The 17,255-nt window shown below is 35.0% G+C and overlaps 1 protein-coding gene across 1 annotated transcript in view; it reads right to left on the reverse strand.

The window, feature by feature from the left end:
• The window catches only part of DCHS1 (dachsous cadherin-related 1), a 935,819-nt gene that overhangs the window by 141,036 nt on the left and 777,528 nt on the right, over positions 1-17,255 (reverse strand). Inside the window, exon 13 of the mRNA XM_044072218.1 lies at positions 14,384-14,593. Within this exon, the coding sequence (XP_043928153.1) occupies positions 14,384-14,593 (210 nt within the window). The remainder of the gene's footprint in view (positions 1-14,383; positions 14,594-17,255) is intronic.

Below are 17,255 nucleotides of genomic sequence, written 5' to 3' on the forward strand. Positions count from 1 at the left end.
TTCCTTAAAAAGTATTAAAAAATTAGTTAACCAAATCAATGTATCTAGATCAGCCGTAAAAGAAGCACTCTGCTTTATAGGCCTTAACAAGAGAAAAAGAATAAATAATAATTAAACTGTGGTGTTAAATTTGGCTTACAAAAAATACATACATTTTTTTCTTGCAGTAAAAAACACTATCCATTTATAATGTAGAGAAACGTGGTTTAGCCTAACCAAGTTCCTTCATGGGAATTTGGTTATGTTCTCCACAATGTGGTACATTACTTGACATGTCAGGAATTACTTTCTTTAAAGATTTAATGCATAAGCAGTACTCTATGTGGTCACAATTCCCATGCAACTTGTATGGTTTCTGAGTAATTTTCTTCTTTTTACAAATAACTCAATACAGCTTAATCCAGTGCACCTGCCTTAAAATAATTTATTATCAATGTCACAGAGTATAGTGGTGGGTTTATTAGATTATGTCAGATAAGTGTGTGTGTGTGTGTGTGTGTGTGTGTGTGTGTGTGTGTGTGTGTGTGTGTGTGTGTGTGTGTGTGTGTGTGTGTGTGTGTGTGTGTGTATGTGTGTATGTGTGTTATGTGCTAACATTAGAACCTGTAAACTGTGTTTGCTTTTAACATTTGCGTTTCACACCGCACTTAACATGAATTAGTCTAATGTAACTTTACATATTTCATGCTGTACATCAGCTGCAATAATTCTTTTCATATAGACTATGTGTAAAGCCATGAATAATGGCCAGAAAAAATGTATATTTAAAATAAGTATGCACCTGTAGCAATGCTAACGTAATATAAACATAAACAGTTTAAACAATAATATTATTGTGCTATACACTTCATCAAAAGTTAATGCTGGTGTAATCATTACAGTGTAGTTTAAATAAAGACAACACATTTATTAACAAACGATAATAAATGTATTTTAACAAGGTTTTAGTCACTTAGACATGACATTAAAATGTGTACTATTAGAGATTGGCACTACCTGTCAAATTCTAAGCAGTTCTGGTCTAGGGCAAACCATACTAAAATTGACTCCTCTCAGAAGTTGTGATTTTCTAACTTTTATAAAGGGACAAATGTTTCTAGTAATCCCCCTGTTTTTTTTTTTTTTCTTTTCCTTGAGGGACAATGCTTTACTATGGTTGCAGAGAACAAAAAAGATGAGGGAAGAAAAAATAGCCCATGAGGCAAAGTCATCTGCGCTAGATTCCCAGACAGAAGTAGTTCCTAAACAAGAGAAAGTGAAGGGAGGAAATATAACTGTTGTGACAACGAACACCTTAAAACATTTGAAAATCTATTCTTCTGAAGTATATCCTGTTTCTCTTTTGCATTATTCATGGTTAAATCAGTAAGAAAGCCAGTTACTTATAAGAAAGGCTAAAATATGAACTATTTATATACCACTACTACTACTTCTACTACTACTACTACTACTACTGCTAATAATAATAATAATAATAATAATAATAATAATAATAATAATAACATATATTATCCAAATTCCAATATGCTTTTCAATGAGCTACATTCTGCCTGTTTACGAAAAGAATTGTAGGCAATATGGACAGACGAAGTCTCACAGGAGCTATTTCAAGTTACTTCAATAGGTCATTCAAAATGATGAATCATTCCTTTCTAAGACAGGTACTGGAAAACACTGACCTTGAATCTGGACCTTGTCAATAGTTCTAAGATTATTTCTTTTGATCAAAGTTGCAGAGCCAAAACATGTCATTTTGTATCCTTCTCAGTCCTGCCCTGTACTCTCTTTTTTTTTCATTAACTACCTACATATTGATTTCACAGACATACTTACGCATATAGACTCCCTTCACATCACTAGGCATTCTCTCTTTCCTGCTATCATCAAAGTCTCTCTTCAAGAACAGCTGCCTCTCAACACTGATGGACTGGATTCTGCATAAACATCTTCAAGGCAATATCTTAAGACATGTATTATGCTCTTTGGCACCCCATGCAGGTTTGGTAAAGTTCCAACAACTAGGGAATCTGCAGACCATGAGGCACACTAGCTGAACCTGTGCGGCAATTCCATTACTTCTGTGCCTGGTTTAACTCTCCTCTGAACTTTAACATACATGTGCAGAAGTCCAGAATAGGAATCAACAACTATTCTTTTCCAGCACTACAGCATAGGAGGATAAATCCTTAATTACGGGCTAGCAAACCCGGGTTTAATTAGTGTCTCAGATGTCTGAGGTGCAGGCAGGGTGTGTCCATCCAAGGAGGAGGATGTTCATTGAATACACTCCCTAAAGAGAGGCATGGTCCATACAGAGGAGTAGTCCTTGCACATTGTTGGTGCATGCAGGGATGGGGAAATAATGGTAGGTTATAGAAAATACATATTTTTTATCAGTTGCTTAAAACTTCAGACTTTCTTACGATGAGCTCAAGTCATTAATAAGGGAGTATTAACGCTATAGTTATAGAATAGCCTTTGTAAGGGATACATAGTTTAAACTGGGTTTTGTCAGAGTAGCATTTGACAAATATATTTAGTCAAATCCCTGTTTAGTTATATATTGCAACTTGAGTTTGATGAAATTATGCAAGTTGGGAAATGAAAGACTTCTTATACCATGGTAGTGAAGTCTTGGGGATAGTATATTTTGAGAAGAAGGGGGTGTGTGGAATGGCGAACCTGGATTCCTGCAAAAAATCCTTTCTTTGTATCCCCAGTCAATGTCTGAAAACTAAGGTTTGTAGCATACCTCTCAAGTGTACCTCATTACGAGGAACGTACCTCATTTGGGGTCTTAAAAAGTTCATGTTCCTCGAAGTTCCTCAAAGTTCCACATTGAAAGAGTCTGTCACACATTCAGTGTTAGGAATTTTTTTAAGTGAAATCCATGATAAATAGAAATTAATCATATTAATCCATTAAAGGAGCTTCTATACAAGTAAAACCAGCATATTTTAACCATCCTATGACCTTCCTAGTTGAAGTTGTTAATAAGCCATTAGTATGTGTTCCACATTTTGGCCATTTGTTCCACATTATGAAGGTGAGTGTTCCTCATTTTGGAGATGGAAGGTTGAGAGCTATGGTTTGCAGTTCTCCAGATGGACAGGTGTTAGAGTTTGTATTGCTGGTACAAGTCAATGTTTGTCTGTATTGTTTAGTTTTTTTGATGTTTGCTGGTGCAATAACAGTAATGATAGTTAATCACTATGAACCCTCTTCCTATAATCACTGTTGCATCTAGCCATAACTATACTACCCTGAAATATCATTTCAGGGAAGATTTGCACATTTATATTCCTTTCTCCCTGACTACAGCTGTATTTTTGCTGTGTTTAACTGTCTTCCCATTGAGGAACATACAGAGATGGTTGTCACTCTTCTCAGCCATAAACTCTTTAAATGAAGACACTGCCTTCTGCTTCTTTCCATAATTACTCCTGGAGAGATGCAAATAGCTATGCCCAGTTGCTGAATGGACAACACTTCAGCATCCTATCTTCTACCTCAGACTAGAAGACAGAGCATTCTCCTCTTTTGGACAACTTTTTTTTTGTGATTTTGTACATCCGGATCTTTGAAATACCACTGAGCTGTTTATGTTCAGGGATAAGCTTTTTGAATATTTAAAGTGCTAGCTTTGAATACATGAGGAGTGGGCTCCCCCAACAGCTCTCCTCAAACTCCATTAAGCAATCATGTTTCTTCCTACAGGGACTTACCATTTTAGGTCCTGCCCTTCTACTGTCTGGTTTCCTCCAAACCATCTTCCTTCTTCCTCCTCCATCCTACCCTATTTACCCCTTTTTACTATCCAAACATTAACTTGAGGCTGTAGAAGTGCAGGCAGAAAATGTGTTCAATATTCATTTAACGTAGTTATGCTCAGTTTCTGAATTATTTATTTTGGTTTTAATTGGTATGTGTTATATGTGCTGATATGCCTGTTCATTTCCATTGATACATCTTATTATGAATTTTTCGTTAGCCTTAGTTCTACTCCCATAGTTTGTTGTATTTTATAACAGCCCACCTACTCGTTTAAACAATAGAAACAAATATTAGATTTTACATTTAACAGAAGTATTGCCAGGCTGCATAAATCATTAGAAATAATCAGAAAATTTTTGCTTAGATACCAGATCTCATTAAACTTGTGAATACCTACAGCAAACATAAAATGAAAACTGTTTCAACAAACAGCTATGGCTAATTTAAATGTTATGCTTGGAGAAAGTAATCATGTCTATTGCTTTAGAAAAAGTCTAAACTTAAAATAAAATAATGAAAACAGGAAGTATTGCAAATGCACAGAAGATTTTAAACCAGGTAACATTGGGCATGAACTGCCTGTTTTTAGGAGTGACCCTCGTCCATTGATATGGCTATATCAGTAGAGCCACAGTACATATTAACAAAGTTTGTAGGATGTGAACTCGGGTCATGTTCATTTCCAACTTCTTGAATTAACTAAAAGAGGTATACATTTAACTTCAGCTTAGTATCTCTCTAGACATTCTAGAAAAATAACTGTCAACCCACTGTTTATTAAAAAAGAAAGAAATTTATTTCCTATAGTATATGCCATTTTGTACTATTTTACTAACAGTTTAAATAAGACAACAGATTGCACATAAACTACTATCTATTCCAGCCATTCCCTATAAGGACAACAAGTTTAGAATGGCTTTACAGCCAGTGGGCTATAAGGTAACCATATGAATCTGTGACGGCAACAATCGCAATGGTGTATTGTACATGGATTAAGTCTACAGTCCCTTCTCAATGCAGTGTAAACTGATATAAAGTAAATAAAACTCCACAGCATTAAAACACCATATGTCCGTCCCTCCAGCTTAAGCACAGGGTCACCTTGAACTTGATACAAGTGATCTTCAAAGACATTTACAAAATCTGGTACAGGCTCTACACAGAGTAGACTGAGTACAGTTCTCAGCAAAATTAAAACATGCTTCTTGGACCTGTAATTAAAATATCAGGCACTATTAACCTATGAAGCTTACTTGTACAGTCACAAATCTTGTACCATCAGCTTTGACCTGCTTAGGGAATACCTTCACAGTCTGGTGGTAACACAAATAAATGTACAGGAAGCAATCAGTTGGAAGAACATGATTTAGGATCTGTCTACTGTTAATGATCTGGATCAAAAAAGATATGGATATTACTACTTGCTAGAATTCTATCTACAAAGCATATAGTTAAATTTACACAGTACTGAATGCATTTTCTGTACATTAGCAGGAAATGTACATAGAAAACAACGATTTTGTATAAACTGAGATAGAATAGTAATTAACAATTTATTGTCCATATGTAAAGATAACATCTTATTGAAAATCTAAGCAAAAACTCCCATGACATGCAGTCTGTAAGTTGGAAATCTCCCAAGCAGAAGAAATGATAATAAAAAATAGCATTTCTTAACAGGTTCACTTTCAAGATATTGTGTGTGTCACTCAACAATAACTCCAAGTCTAAAGAAAGGACATGGAACTGGGCGATGGTCTTCAAATGAAAAATGCTCTACATGAAGGTGAAGGCATGCATTTTTCATATACATTATTTAAGTGCTTTAAATACCAAAATATATTTATTTGTTAATCATCTACACTCCTGGTTATCAATCTTTCATGCCCTTTATTCTAACCAATGTTTTATCTTGTTAACTGTGTGCTATTCTTTTATATAATACTGCATCAAACATCCTCTTGAAACATACACAGAGTACTTATGTTACCCGTTTCTAATCTAATGATGTTAATATCAATTCAATGAGCTCATATTATACTTTCAGTTATTTATCCTTTGTTGAGTGGGTTAGTCCCATTGAATGGTGACCTCTTTTTAAGATAGACCCAAGGTGGCATTTATACCAAGTGAAATATGGTCATGGCACTGGAGAATTTAATCTAATTATCATTGTTGCGAGTAAGAGCCATTTTGCAGAAGCACTTCCTGTTTCTGTTCCAGGCTCAAAGGCATCCCAGAGAAACAGGGAGGCAGATGGAGAGAGAAGGAGATGATAGAGAGGTGACAGAAATGGAGGAGAAACAAATATCAAGACTCCAGAATGTGTGTGACACTCTGATGAGACATTTCAAAGAAATCTGTTTGATGTAGATGAGTCAGCAAATGATGGATGTAAAATTACAACCCTCCAGTTGGGAGGCTGGTAGGCTGATTTACTTAAACGAATGGTGATAAAAAAGTGAGACAGAAAATGAAGGAGATGTTTCCTGGGAAGACATTATGGAGACAATACAAAAGGATTATATAGAAACAATCCGGAAGAATAGTGGTGAGATGTAAAAGAAAAGATATGCAGAGAAAGTAAAAGAAGGCAGAAGGGGAGCAGCAGAAAAGAAAATGAAAAATGTTAGTATGTGGTAAGGATTCAAAGTAAAGAAGACAGAAATGGACAGGTATGAAGTGTGAGGCAATTTAATAGCTCTTTTGGGTGTAAAAATGAACATGAGGTGAGAGTATTTATTCTTATTAACAAAGAGACATTTTCTGACATTATTTTTGAGACTGTTTTTGCAATGGAAAATTTTCTTGGAGAATATAAAAAAAAGAAAGACTGAAACACACAGAATCTTTATGTGATAAAACATTTAACAGGAAAACAAAAAGAAAATTCAAGTACAGTTTTGAGGTGAGGTAGAAAGAGAGACTTTGAAAGGATATTTGAAAAGTTTATGTGAATTAGTACTGGACACTGTAAACGTTTACCACAAAAGGAGTGTATAGACTGGTGGCTGGGATTGTAATATTGTGTTAAAAATAGAAAGAGAAACAATCATACATATACCAAGCATGATAAATGTGGATAGGAAAAGAGTGTCATAAAATAATGGGGACAACCCAAAACTTTTTTTTTTGAAAAGAAGGACATTTAATAAGTAACTGTGAGAAAAGAAAATATTCTATTTGTTGGGAAATGGGGCATGATGCAAAAAAATGGGAATTGAAATGTTATAAATCCATTAAAATTAGACATTTATGGATGGATTGCTAAAACGAAAATACAAGTAAGGAAAAAGAAAAAGAAGAAAATGAACAAAGAGAAGTAATCTTAGAAGTAGTAGAAATAGAAGAAAAATAGATGAGAAAACTAATAAAGAAGACATAGAAGAAGGTTCTGAAATAAGGGATGAAGAAGACATAAGCTAGGAGGTAGCAAAAGAGCAAAGAATTATATTGGTAAAAGTGTAAAAGAGTGAAAAAGAAAATTGAAAGGGATAAGTACAACAAAAAAAAAAGAAAGGAAATGTATGAAAAACAGTATATGCAGCTATTGATTGGGAGCTGGTATAATGGCTACGGTTTTTGACTCACAGTCACAAAGTACAATGTTTGATTTTTACTTTTGGGAGGGAAATTGCCTAGGCTTAGTATGGCCTGTTAAGAAAGTTAGCCTAGTAATTACATATGAACTTATGAAACCATACATCTAAGGATAAAGGAACTTGAAAATTCTGAGACTGTTTTCTGCAAATGTGAAGAGAATTGAGAATAAAGTAAAAGAATAAGGATTGAGGAGTAGTACAGTACATGTAATGTAGATGTAATAACATTAGAAGACATATGATTTTTTGCAAATGAAGAAAGATTACAAACAGAGAAACTATGGGGAGAAAAGATAATCTGGATTTTGGGAAATGAGAAATGTTCTGAAATAGTCATATTCTGTTGAAATATAGTAAAGATATAAGCTGTAATTATAGCAGAAATGGTAAGAGTAACCACTGCAGTTTAAAAATGGAAAGAAAAAGAATACAGAATTATAATATGATATGCTTATGCTAATTGTAAAGAAACGGAAAGCTTATTTCATCAGATTTTAGACTATGCAGTCAGAAATATGAATATTATAATAGCAGGAGACTTTGATTGTGATTTAAGAGGCAAGCATAAAAAGAAAGGAAATTATAAAAGAAACATGTTAGAAATTATAAGATGTGGTAAGTTAAAACGTTGGGACAAAGATTCATGGATTTACAAAAGGGATATGTATAGAATTGAAATAGATTATTCTATAGCATCAGAATGTTTAGTTATATGAGAATGGGAAACAGTTAAAAGAGGATTTTTTGATCATCTTGCAATATGGATGGAGATAAAGGAAAACAATGAATATATAAAAATAGGCAAAGGAATAAAAAGGCTAAATGAGAAAGCATGGAATGAAGAAGGAAAGAGAATAGTAATACAGTTTTGGAAAGATCATACTACTGTGAGAACATTTTATAAAAACTGGTCCGAATGGTAGATGATATTTAAGGAAATATAAAAAAATGTTATTTTTCTTACAGTGGCAATATGCTGTTTGAAAAATAGAAAAAGAACAAAGTATAAAAAATATAAAAGAACATATAAAGATGCATTGGAAGATTAAGAACATAATGATATAAAGTACTTTGACAAAAAAGGAATTATATGAAAGAAATAAAGAATTCAAAAATTGTTATATAAGCAAAGATTTTTTTTAAAGGAAAAAAATGTCTTTTATGGAGAATTTATAAGTTACATTCAGAAAAAAAGGCTTAATTGATAAATTCAGTATGGATGGGAAAATAGTGTATTTAGCAAATATATTTATGATGCCAATAGTATTTGAAAAGCAATTATTACAGACAATTTTTAAAGTGTTAAAGTGGATAAACGAAAAAGATGAGAGATTAGTAGTAAAATTGTATAAATATAAGTATGATAAATTTGAGGGTATGGTAAAAAGGAGTAAAAAAGAAAATTGTGTATAAATGAAACAATAAAATGTTACCAAGAAAAAATATTTTTGTGGAAAATAAAAACTGACGAAATACAAAAGGATAGAAAAGTATGGTATAAGAATGTAATGATAAAAAATTATTATGTCAAACCATGGAAAAATCTAAGATGAAAAAATTAAAGCTAGAAAAATAAGAGGCAAATGATGAATGTAGAATGGCAAGATTTTTTGTGGAGACGTAATAGAAAAATTGCTAGTAAAAGGAAATATGCCATATAAAAAGAAAAGTGATAGAACATGTTTACATTGTCAAATGTAAAAAAGCAAAGCAGTTATAGGGAAAACTATGTAAAAAGATTTTTTTCAAAGATATAAAAGAATTGTATAAAATAAACATGAATATGATTAAATATGGATATTTTAAGAACAGAAGTAAAAAAAATGTTAAAAGAATGGATACACATTATTTTATGTTATATGGACTACATGGAATGAAAGAATAAATGAAATTATGTTTAATGGTAAATGGTTTAAGCAGCAATAGTAAGTAAAATCAGATAGTGGTTACAGAAAAGGGAGTGGGGTCTAACAGGAATGAAAACGTAATATGATTGTAAAGAAAATTATGAATATGTGTAAATAGATTTGTAAATCTATATTGTTTGTACATGTGTAATATGTAAATGGTTTGTAAATAAGAGTTTGTTTTAATATGTAATGATTTGTAAATAAGAGTTTGTCTTTTTATAAATAAAGGACCACTATTCTTTTCAATAGGTGCCAAGGGATGTTTTATATCCACATGAGCTACCACTAACTCAGACAGAAGGGACCTCAGTTCAATGTCTTATCCAAAGGATGCCACACACTCAGGAGTGCAGCACCCTGCTGTACTGCAGTGTCAGCAATTGATCTCTCAGGTGTGGGAATAGAATCAACAGTCTTCTGCACCAAAGGCATGTGTGCTACCTGTTGCATCATTATGTATGGAATTATCTTTATTGTATGAGCCCATGGAGTTTTGCGTACCGAGTCTCAAAACTTCCAGATAGTGTTAGGTATTTCTCCTTGGGTCTATATTAGATAATCGAAGCTTTAGGTAATCGAATACCTAACACCTAAACAGAGAAAAGCTATAAACCATGAATGGCCACTTCTGCAAATTTTTTCATAGGGAAAAAATTTGCTTGGCTGGACAAAAAAAAACTTTCAAACCCTAATTGAGTGGGGGTCCCCCCCATGTGGGGGGTTGTGCCTCCACACTCCCCCAAACTAAATTTACCAAATTTGAGATTGCTCTACAGTGGAGAAGAGGGCAGATTGCCAATAATGGCCAAGCAAAATTTTCTGTATGAAAAAATTCACGGCAGTAGCCATTCGCAGTTTACTGTTTTTGCTGTTTAGGTGTCAAGCTTTACGTATTCAATAACCTAAAGCTTTGACTATATGATATAGACCCTTCCTCTTTCTCCTTGAGATCTATAATTTGCTCTGGAATAGTGATGAAGCTGACAAGTTGGCAATTTCCAGCCTGTGTCTTGCTCATACTTTATGAAGGTGGATTCAAAACTCATCTTTTCCAGTAATCAAGACCAGAACATTTCTCCAAAGATTTGTTGAATGAACAATTTACTTGTATTAACATCTATTTTAGTTCACTAAGGCTTCTACTGTGAAATGTATCAGGCTCCACTGCCTTGTAAAACTTTGGCTTTTCAGGTTCTCTCATGACTCTATCTTCTGGAAACAGATTGGGAACATAGCCCTCATATTTACACTGGGTACTTTTGGCAACCTTTCTTTCTTCCTCGCAAATGGTATGCAAAACCTCACGTCTATGTTTTCCTCGTATTTTGCTATTCAGCTCCCATGTTTTTTTTATTCATTACCTCCCCTCCCATCTTTCTTTGCTGTACCTCATCTGTAAAAGATTAAGTTTCTCTTCTATGTACATTGTCTCTTCCACAAATGGTGTATGGTAGTATGCTTACAATCCATTCAAAATTCTCTAAACACTGCAATCATCTTACTCTGAGTCTGAATCAGAAGAACTTCAGAACTTCACAAATTCCCCAATCAAATCTTAACTCCAATTTATCTATCTTGGACTTTAGACTCATTTCCTCTCTCACCTTTCCTGGCACAAATTATGTTACATCCTTCATATGCTCTCCACCCCCGTTGGCATCCCACTGCTCTGCAATACATGGAACACTTTACAAAACTCATTTACCTTCTTACAGTGGAGTCTATTGCTGAACTGCACCAAGTTCCATTTTTTTTTTACCTTGTAGTTCTACCCTAACTTACGGACTGTTTCTCCCTCTTTTGTACTTCTCTTTTTTTTCTAGTTGTCTTTTTGTACTGACTGTTTTTACCAAGGAATCATCCTTTTCAATCTAAAACAATTTTGCTATGGGTAAGGTAATTTTCTGGCGATATACAGAATATTCTATTGCAGAAATAAATATGATATGCTATAGCCAAGCCACAGGGATGATTCCTCACTCTCATGCAACTCTTCTTTGAAAGTTGACATCTGTATGCCCTTAGAATTACCATACTTAACAGTTGTACATACAGCCTCTTCCTGAGCTACTGCTGTACAAAGCACAGTCCTTAACCTGGAATTGTCACCTAACTGCATGCTGTCTAATACATGCTCTACCCATTCAGGAAAAAGGCTTTCCTACATCTCTGAACTGTCCAGATTCTTGCCTCATATTTTTAGTCTGCTTCTCATAAAATGTGTAGTTTTCTGGCAAATCTCTTTGATGATCCAAGGACTGAAGTCACTAAATAATCACATATATTTGTGTTTCAGACTTCATACTCTTTAGAACATGCATAGTAACTCAAATCATGTAGTCCTGGCAACTTTCTAAATTTGTAAGAGCAATCTTTAAAGTTTGTCCCTATTTTGAGCCTTTGCCTTCCCATTATTTCAGGCTTTGTTCAGATTTCATACACTAACAGGTTGAGAGGTATGGGCCTTGCTTTGGAGAAGAACAATCCTATGAATAACTTCCCAATATCTGCACTCTTTCACTGATGTTGTCTTAGCCCTGGCACAGATGGAATTCTTATGCACCAAGATAACACGAGTTAGGAGAATGTTCTCTTCCCTTAATCCTGCTGTGTGAAATGCCCCACTAAACAGATATAAAGGAAACTCCAGCTTGCAGTGGATTCAAGTACTGTCTAAAAAAACACAGCCCACTACAAAATCTTCATGATGCAACTGTGGTCCAAGCTGACAAGCTGCTTCACATCTGATTAACAGATTCTCATTTAAAAACCTGTAATGTTTACTGATCATTGCTGTGTGAATATACAGCATCAGAATTATGTTGAGCTTTGTGTTAATGAATATGCAACTAATAACCTAAAAGATATTAGGGAATAGTTTTTTATATAAAAGCTTTTTTATATAAAAGTTTTTACACAAAAGTTTCTTACAAAAAATACATTGATATTTATATTTAAATTTACATATATAAAATATTATGATGCATTATTATATATTATGCTAAATGTATGTATTATGTATTATGTCTTTTTAACATGAGAACTGTGATGTTTTTGGTGATGTAGGGATTGTATTAACCAGTAGGAAGTGTGAGCAGGTTATATAATGACTAGCACACTGTGTATGGTTGATTCTGATGAAACTTCTGGTTTGTGGAAATGAAAGCGCTAAATCTGTGTTTCTATTAAATTATTTTATTTAACTTGAAGTGGTATATATAGCTATTTATTTATCAGGAACCCTTTATTGGCACTGTCACAGCCTGCTGAAGTGGTTTTGGTTACTGGCTTTATTTGTGGCTTCAGTTTCATCTGTACATTAACTAGTTGATGAATATGCAACCTTTAAGGTTGCCACCCATCCTGTTATCAGCAGGAGACTCATGGGCTGAGCTGCTTCATCCTGTTGCCTGCTGTGCAGAGTAGTAGGACTTGAAAATTCCCACTCTTCAATCGCACTGAATCGCCATGGAAAGGCAGCAATTACTTCCAGCTTTTCCATGGCAATTCAGTTACGTCACCAACTCAGACCTGCAGGGAGAGCTATTCACTGTTAGGTCTGGGTGTTTTAAATTGTGCAGCAATTTGCTGCAACTCATGAAGGGGGTGGGGATTGGGGCAAGAACAGCCCTATAAAGATCACAGCTGTAGAGTGGTTTGTTTTTAGCACTTCTACAGCCGCTAAGGAAAAAAAAAACAAGATTTTTTTTTCTTCCTAACAGCCAAGCCAGTCAGCCATCCATTCATCCATCCAGTTATCCAGCCAGCAATCCAGCCATCCATTCATCCAGCCATTAATCCAGCCATCCATTCATTCATCCATCAATTCAGCCAGCCAACCACCCATCCATTCATCCATCCAGCCAGCCATCCTCCATCCAGCAAGTCATCTATTCATCCATCCATCCAGTCATCCAGCCATACATTCATCCAGCCAGCAATGCAGCCATCCATTCATTCATCCAGCCAGCCAGTCATCCAGCCATCCATTCATCCAGACAGCAATCCAGCCATCCATTCATTCATCCATCCAGCCATTAATCCATCTGTCCAGCCATTCATCCATCCATCTAGCTAGTACTCTCACCAACTAGCTAGCTACTCCAGCAGCCAGCCAGCCAGCTAGCTAGTCACTCCAGCAGCCAGCAAGCTAGCCATTCCAGCAGCCAGCCAGCCAGCCAGCTAGCCACTCTAGCAGCCAGTCAGCTGTTGTACCGATAACAGCATCTCCTTCATCACTCCTGTGGTGATGTCATGGTAGAGGGTGTGGCCAGTGTCACATTGGCCACACCCCCATGGCCCACTTTGGCTCGCTTAAAAGGTGGCAACCCTAGCAACATTAGATGCCACTTGAAAGCTCTCAATGTCTATGTAAATGTTTATCAGTAACATATTACTCCTGTGACATAAATGTCTGTATGATGTCTTTTAACTATATATATAGACAAGCACCTTGCTAAATGCATACAATAGCTGGCAAGAAACATGATTAAAAGTAATACATGGAACAGCAGAGTAAGTCTAGGGCAGTAGCAATGCAGTAAAATATGTCTTCTTTCAGTGGAATACATGTTGTGAATTCACAAATTAACCATAGTGCAATACTCTAAGGTCCATAGTGCAATACTCAAATGTCTCTTTCTGTGCAAGGATCAATGCAATGTCTTAACCAAGTATCTATGCAATACTAAAGTCTCATGCAAGTAAGTGTTCACTGTGAAAAGTGTTGACATGTGTTTCTAGTTATGTGCAGTACTAGTCTGTTTACCTGCATGTCCATGATGTAATAGGTATGTTTTATATGTGTAAATATCTGTGAAAATAATCTATATGTTGTCTGCACCTTGAGGCTGGAGACTCAGAATTTGATTCAGTTTTTGCACTTGTGTGATTTCTGAAAGACAATAAAATTTAATTTGACTTTGACTTTTTGACTTTGAGTTGGAAGACCTAGAGATATTCCCTGCTTGATGTGTGGCTCATTATCAAAGCTACAATATTAAGCAACAGTAATAAACAGTCCAAACCTTCAAATGCAGAAAAGGAATTAACATCTGAAGCTTTGGACCGATTCTCATTATTAAAGCTATTACTTACTTGTTATCTCATACTCCACCAGACCATTCTGTTCTGCATCCCTGTCTTCAGCTTTTAGTGTGAATAGTGTAACAGGCTCATGGTTCTCAGGCACATCCAGGTAGTACGATTCCTGCTCAAATGTAGGTATGTGATCATTTTCATCCAGGATACTGATCCTTACTGTTGCTTTGGCAATATTTGGTGGTACTCCACTGTCTCTGGCATACACTGCAAACCAAATGAAACAAAATTAAATGAAATACTTATCAATGATGTGAACAATTTAATGCATTAATGAACGAATACATAGAAGGAAAGAAACCTCATTACAGGATGATTATTTACCTTAAAAAGACACCTTCTTGCTGCATCCCCTTATTCTTGTCTACCAAGTGTTTGCTTAACCTTCTTATATGCTTTAAGTATGTGAGAGAGAATGAACATGTTCTGTGCATGTGCATGTGTGTGTCAGCATGTGTTTTGTGTGTGTATGTGTGTGTGTGTGTGTGTGTGTGTGTGTGTTTGTAGATACATGCATGCAAACAGGCATAAAGATTTTGCATTGGCTTCAGTGGAAATCATATTAGTATCTAACTCCATTTAAAGCCAATCACAAGTCAGGCGCATACAGCTAAGCAGTTTAGTGATGGCTTTCTTGCATTCTGCACTACTAGATTTTATATCCATGTCCTTTGTGTATTACTATGCTGTTAAGAGTTCATATTTTAATATTCAGGCTGCCTTTGGTTTCTCATGAGTTGTCACTGACGCTGCTCTAAAAGTTATTTTTCTTGCTGGTAAATAAATGGGCATGTACTAATTTCTTGGCACAACTCAGAATACTATCATAAAGGTCACTTGACAACAGTAGAGGTGGCAACTACCAGACCTAATTGTTAGTCATTGCTAAAAAGTTGTTGCCTGCTAAAGAAATTAAGTAGACATGCATCAAAAACTCCAGTGTGATAATGCATAACATTATAAAAGTCTAGAAAGATATCAAACTGCATCAGCTATTCATTTTTCCTGATTTTGCAGGATGTCTCAGATTCTGCCTGATGTTTTTGTTCTGCTCTAGTAACATTTTTGATTTTCTGGTAAAATCACTAAGGGTAAACATTAGCCAATGATGACAGATGCATGTTATATTTCTTATTCTTCAGAAAATCTTCACTGATACAAAACATTGTTGTTTAGTAACTCTCTATGTGAATTATAATAAAATATAAAAAAAAATGTCCTCAGTTTTTGGGCCTTTGAAACTCATTATTTTTACCTTAGTCTATGATTCCTGGGCAAAGAAATTGAGAGCTATATCTATCAGTCACAAAGCAAAGTTTTCCTGCAACAGCTGATATACATACAACAGCTACAGAAAAAGTCAATCTGCTCTGATCTGAAAAAATGTGCAGTGTGAATACAATTGCATCAGTTAAATCACATTTTTTTTACAGGGTGGGGGAGGGCACTTCTGGGAAAACTTACTGGAGTTCTCAATTAAATGAAAGAAACACTGACAAACCCATTATGACTTTGGTGTGGTAATGAAAATCATGCTATCCTGTTCTCAGTCTTGCTATTTAATTACAAGACTAGTAAGGATAACAGTTAAATGAAGCTTCTGTCTCAAAGCAGCATTTATTGTCAATTTGTCTACATAAAAGTCACATCAAAAATGTGACTTAATTATTATCATTATTTTTTGTTCGTATGAATTTCGGGCTCATTAGATCCATTATACTGGATTACTATAATACATCTGCTGTTTTGCTAGAAGAAAACGTTTTGTTAAGAAAAAAATACCCACATTATTTTCTGTAATTAATATTTTCTCGCCTTAGTTCTTTTCTATTTAGTCATTGCACTGATTTTTGCATAATTACCTGCAAAAATCAGCATTTTTCTGAATACCACCTGCTTCATCTAGAGTGTAACTATCAATTAAAAACTACACCTTCTGGAAAACAAACTTGGTAGGAGCCACTCTGTTGTTTCTCTCCCATTCAGTGTTTCTCCCTATTTTTATTGTCCTTCCTTGCATTGTACTACTGAGATGATGACTGATTGTAATATTTTACAACACGTTTAGATAACACAACCCCGAAGGAAAGAAGAAATGAGAATGTACATCCTGCCGTGCTCCGTAACAGGCTAAACAAAATAAGCAGATCCATAAAATGAATGCAGAGATTGACAATTCACTGACAGCAAGTAATCATGACAAAATCGAAAGTGTCATAAAACACCTACTTAAACTATGCTTTGGGGAGTGTACAAGACAAAACTGACTATACATTTTAGTTAACCCACGTTTCAGACTTGGTTACAATGAAAAAAAAGTGGTATATGACTATTATTATAAAATATCTAGTTAAGAATATATAAAAATAGTCATGAAAAACACAGAAAAAGTACTTACAAAAAAGTGAATGCTAGTACAGAAACATACAATATGTATAATGTGTCTAGAAGAACAACAATATCTGTGTTGTACAACAACATCACTAGTATGGCTTGATTATGTGGTTTCCTGTCTAGATCTGCATAGAGGGATTTTAGATGACATGAGTGCCCGTGGCGTGTAAGTGATCATTTGAAATCACTGGGGACTTTATCTAATCTCTAGTGTTATGTAACTATATAATATGGTGGTATGGTGTGTGGGGATAAAGCCTTCTAAATGAGGGCATTATTGCCCCTCCCCCTGCACAAATATTTGCTGGTTGTTTGTTAATAACCCAGTATGAGTCATAGGTTCATGGGTTCATAGGTAGGTACTAGGCTATCGGCCCAAGGGCCTACGCAAGCCTAGCCAACAAGGTTCCCTGGCTTACGCCACCCAAGAAAGTTATTTTCCTGTGCCACTGATGAGCAGAGACACAGACATGAT

The sequence above is a fragment of the Protopterus annectens genome, chromosome 5.part0, assembly GCF_019279795.1.
Source record: "Protopterus annectens isolate FY-2018-M chromosome 5.part0, PAN1.0, whole genome shotgun sequence".
NCBI classification, from domain to species: Eukaryota; Metazoa; Chordata; order Ceratodontiformes; family Protopteridae; genus Protopterus; species Protopterus annectens.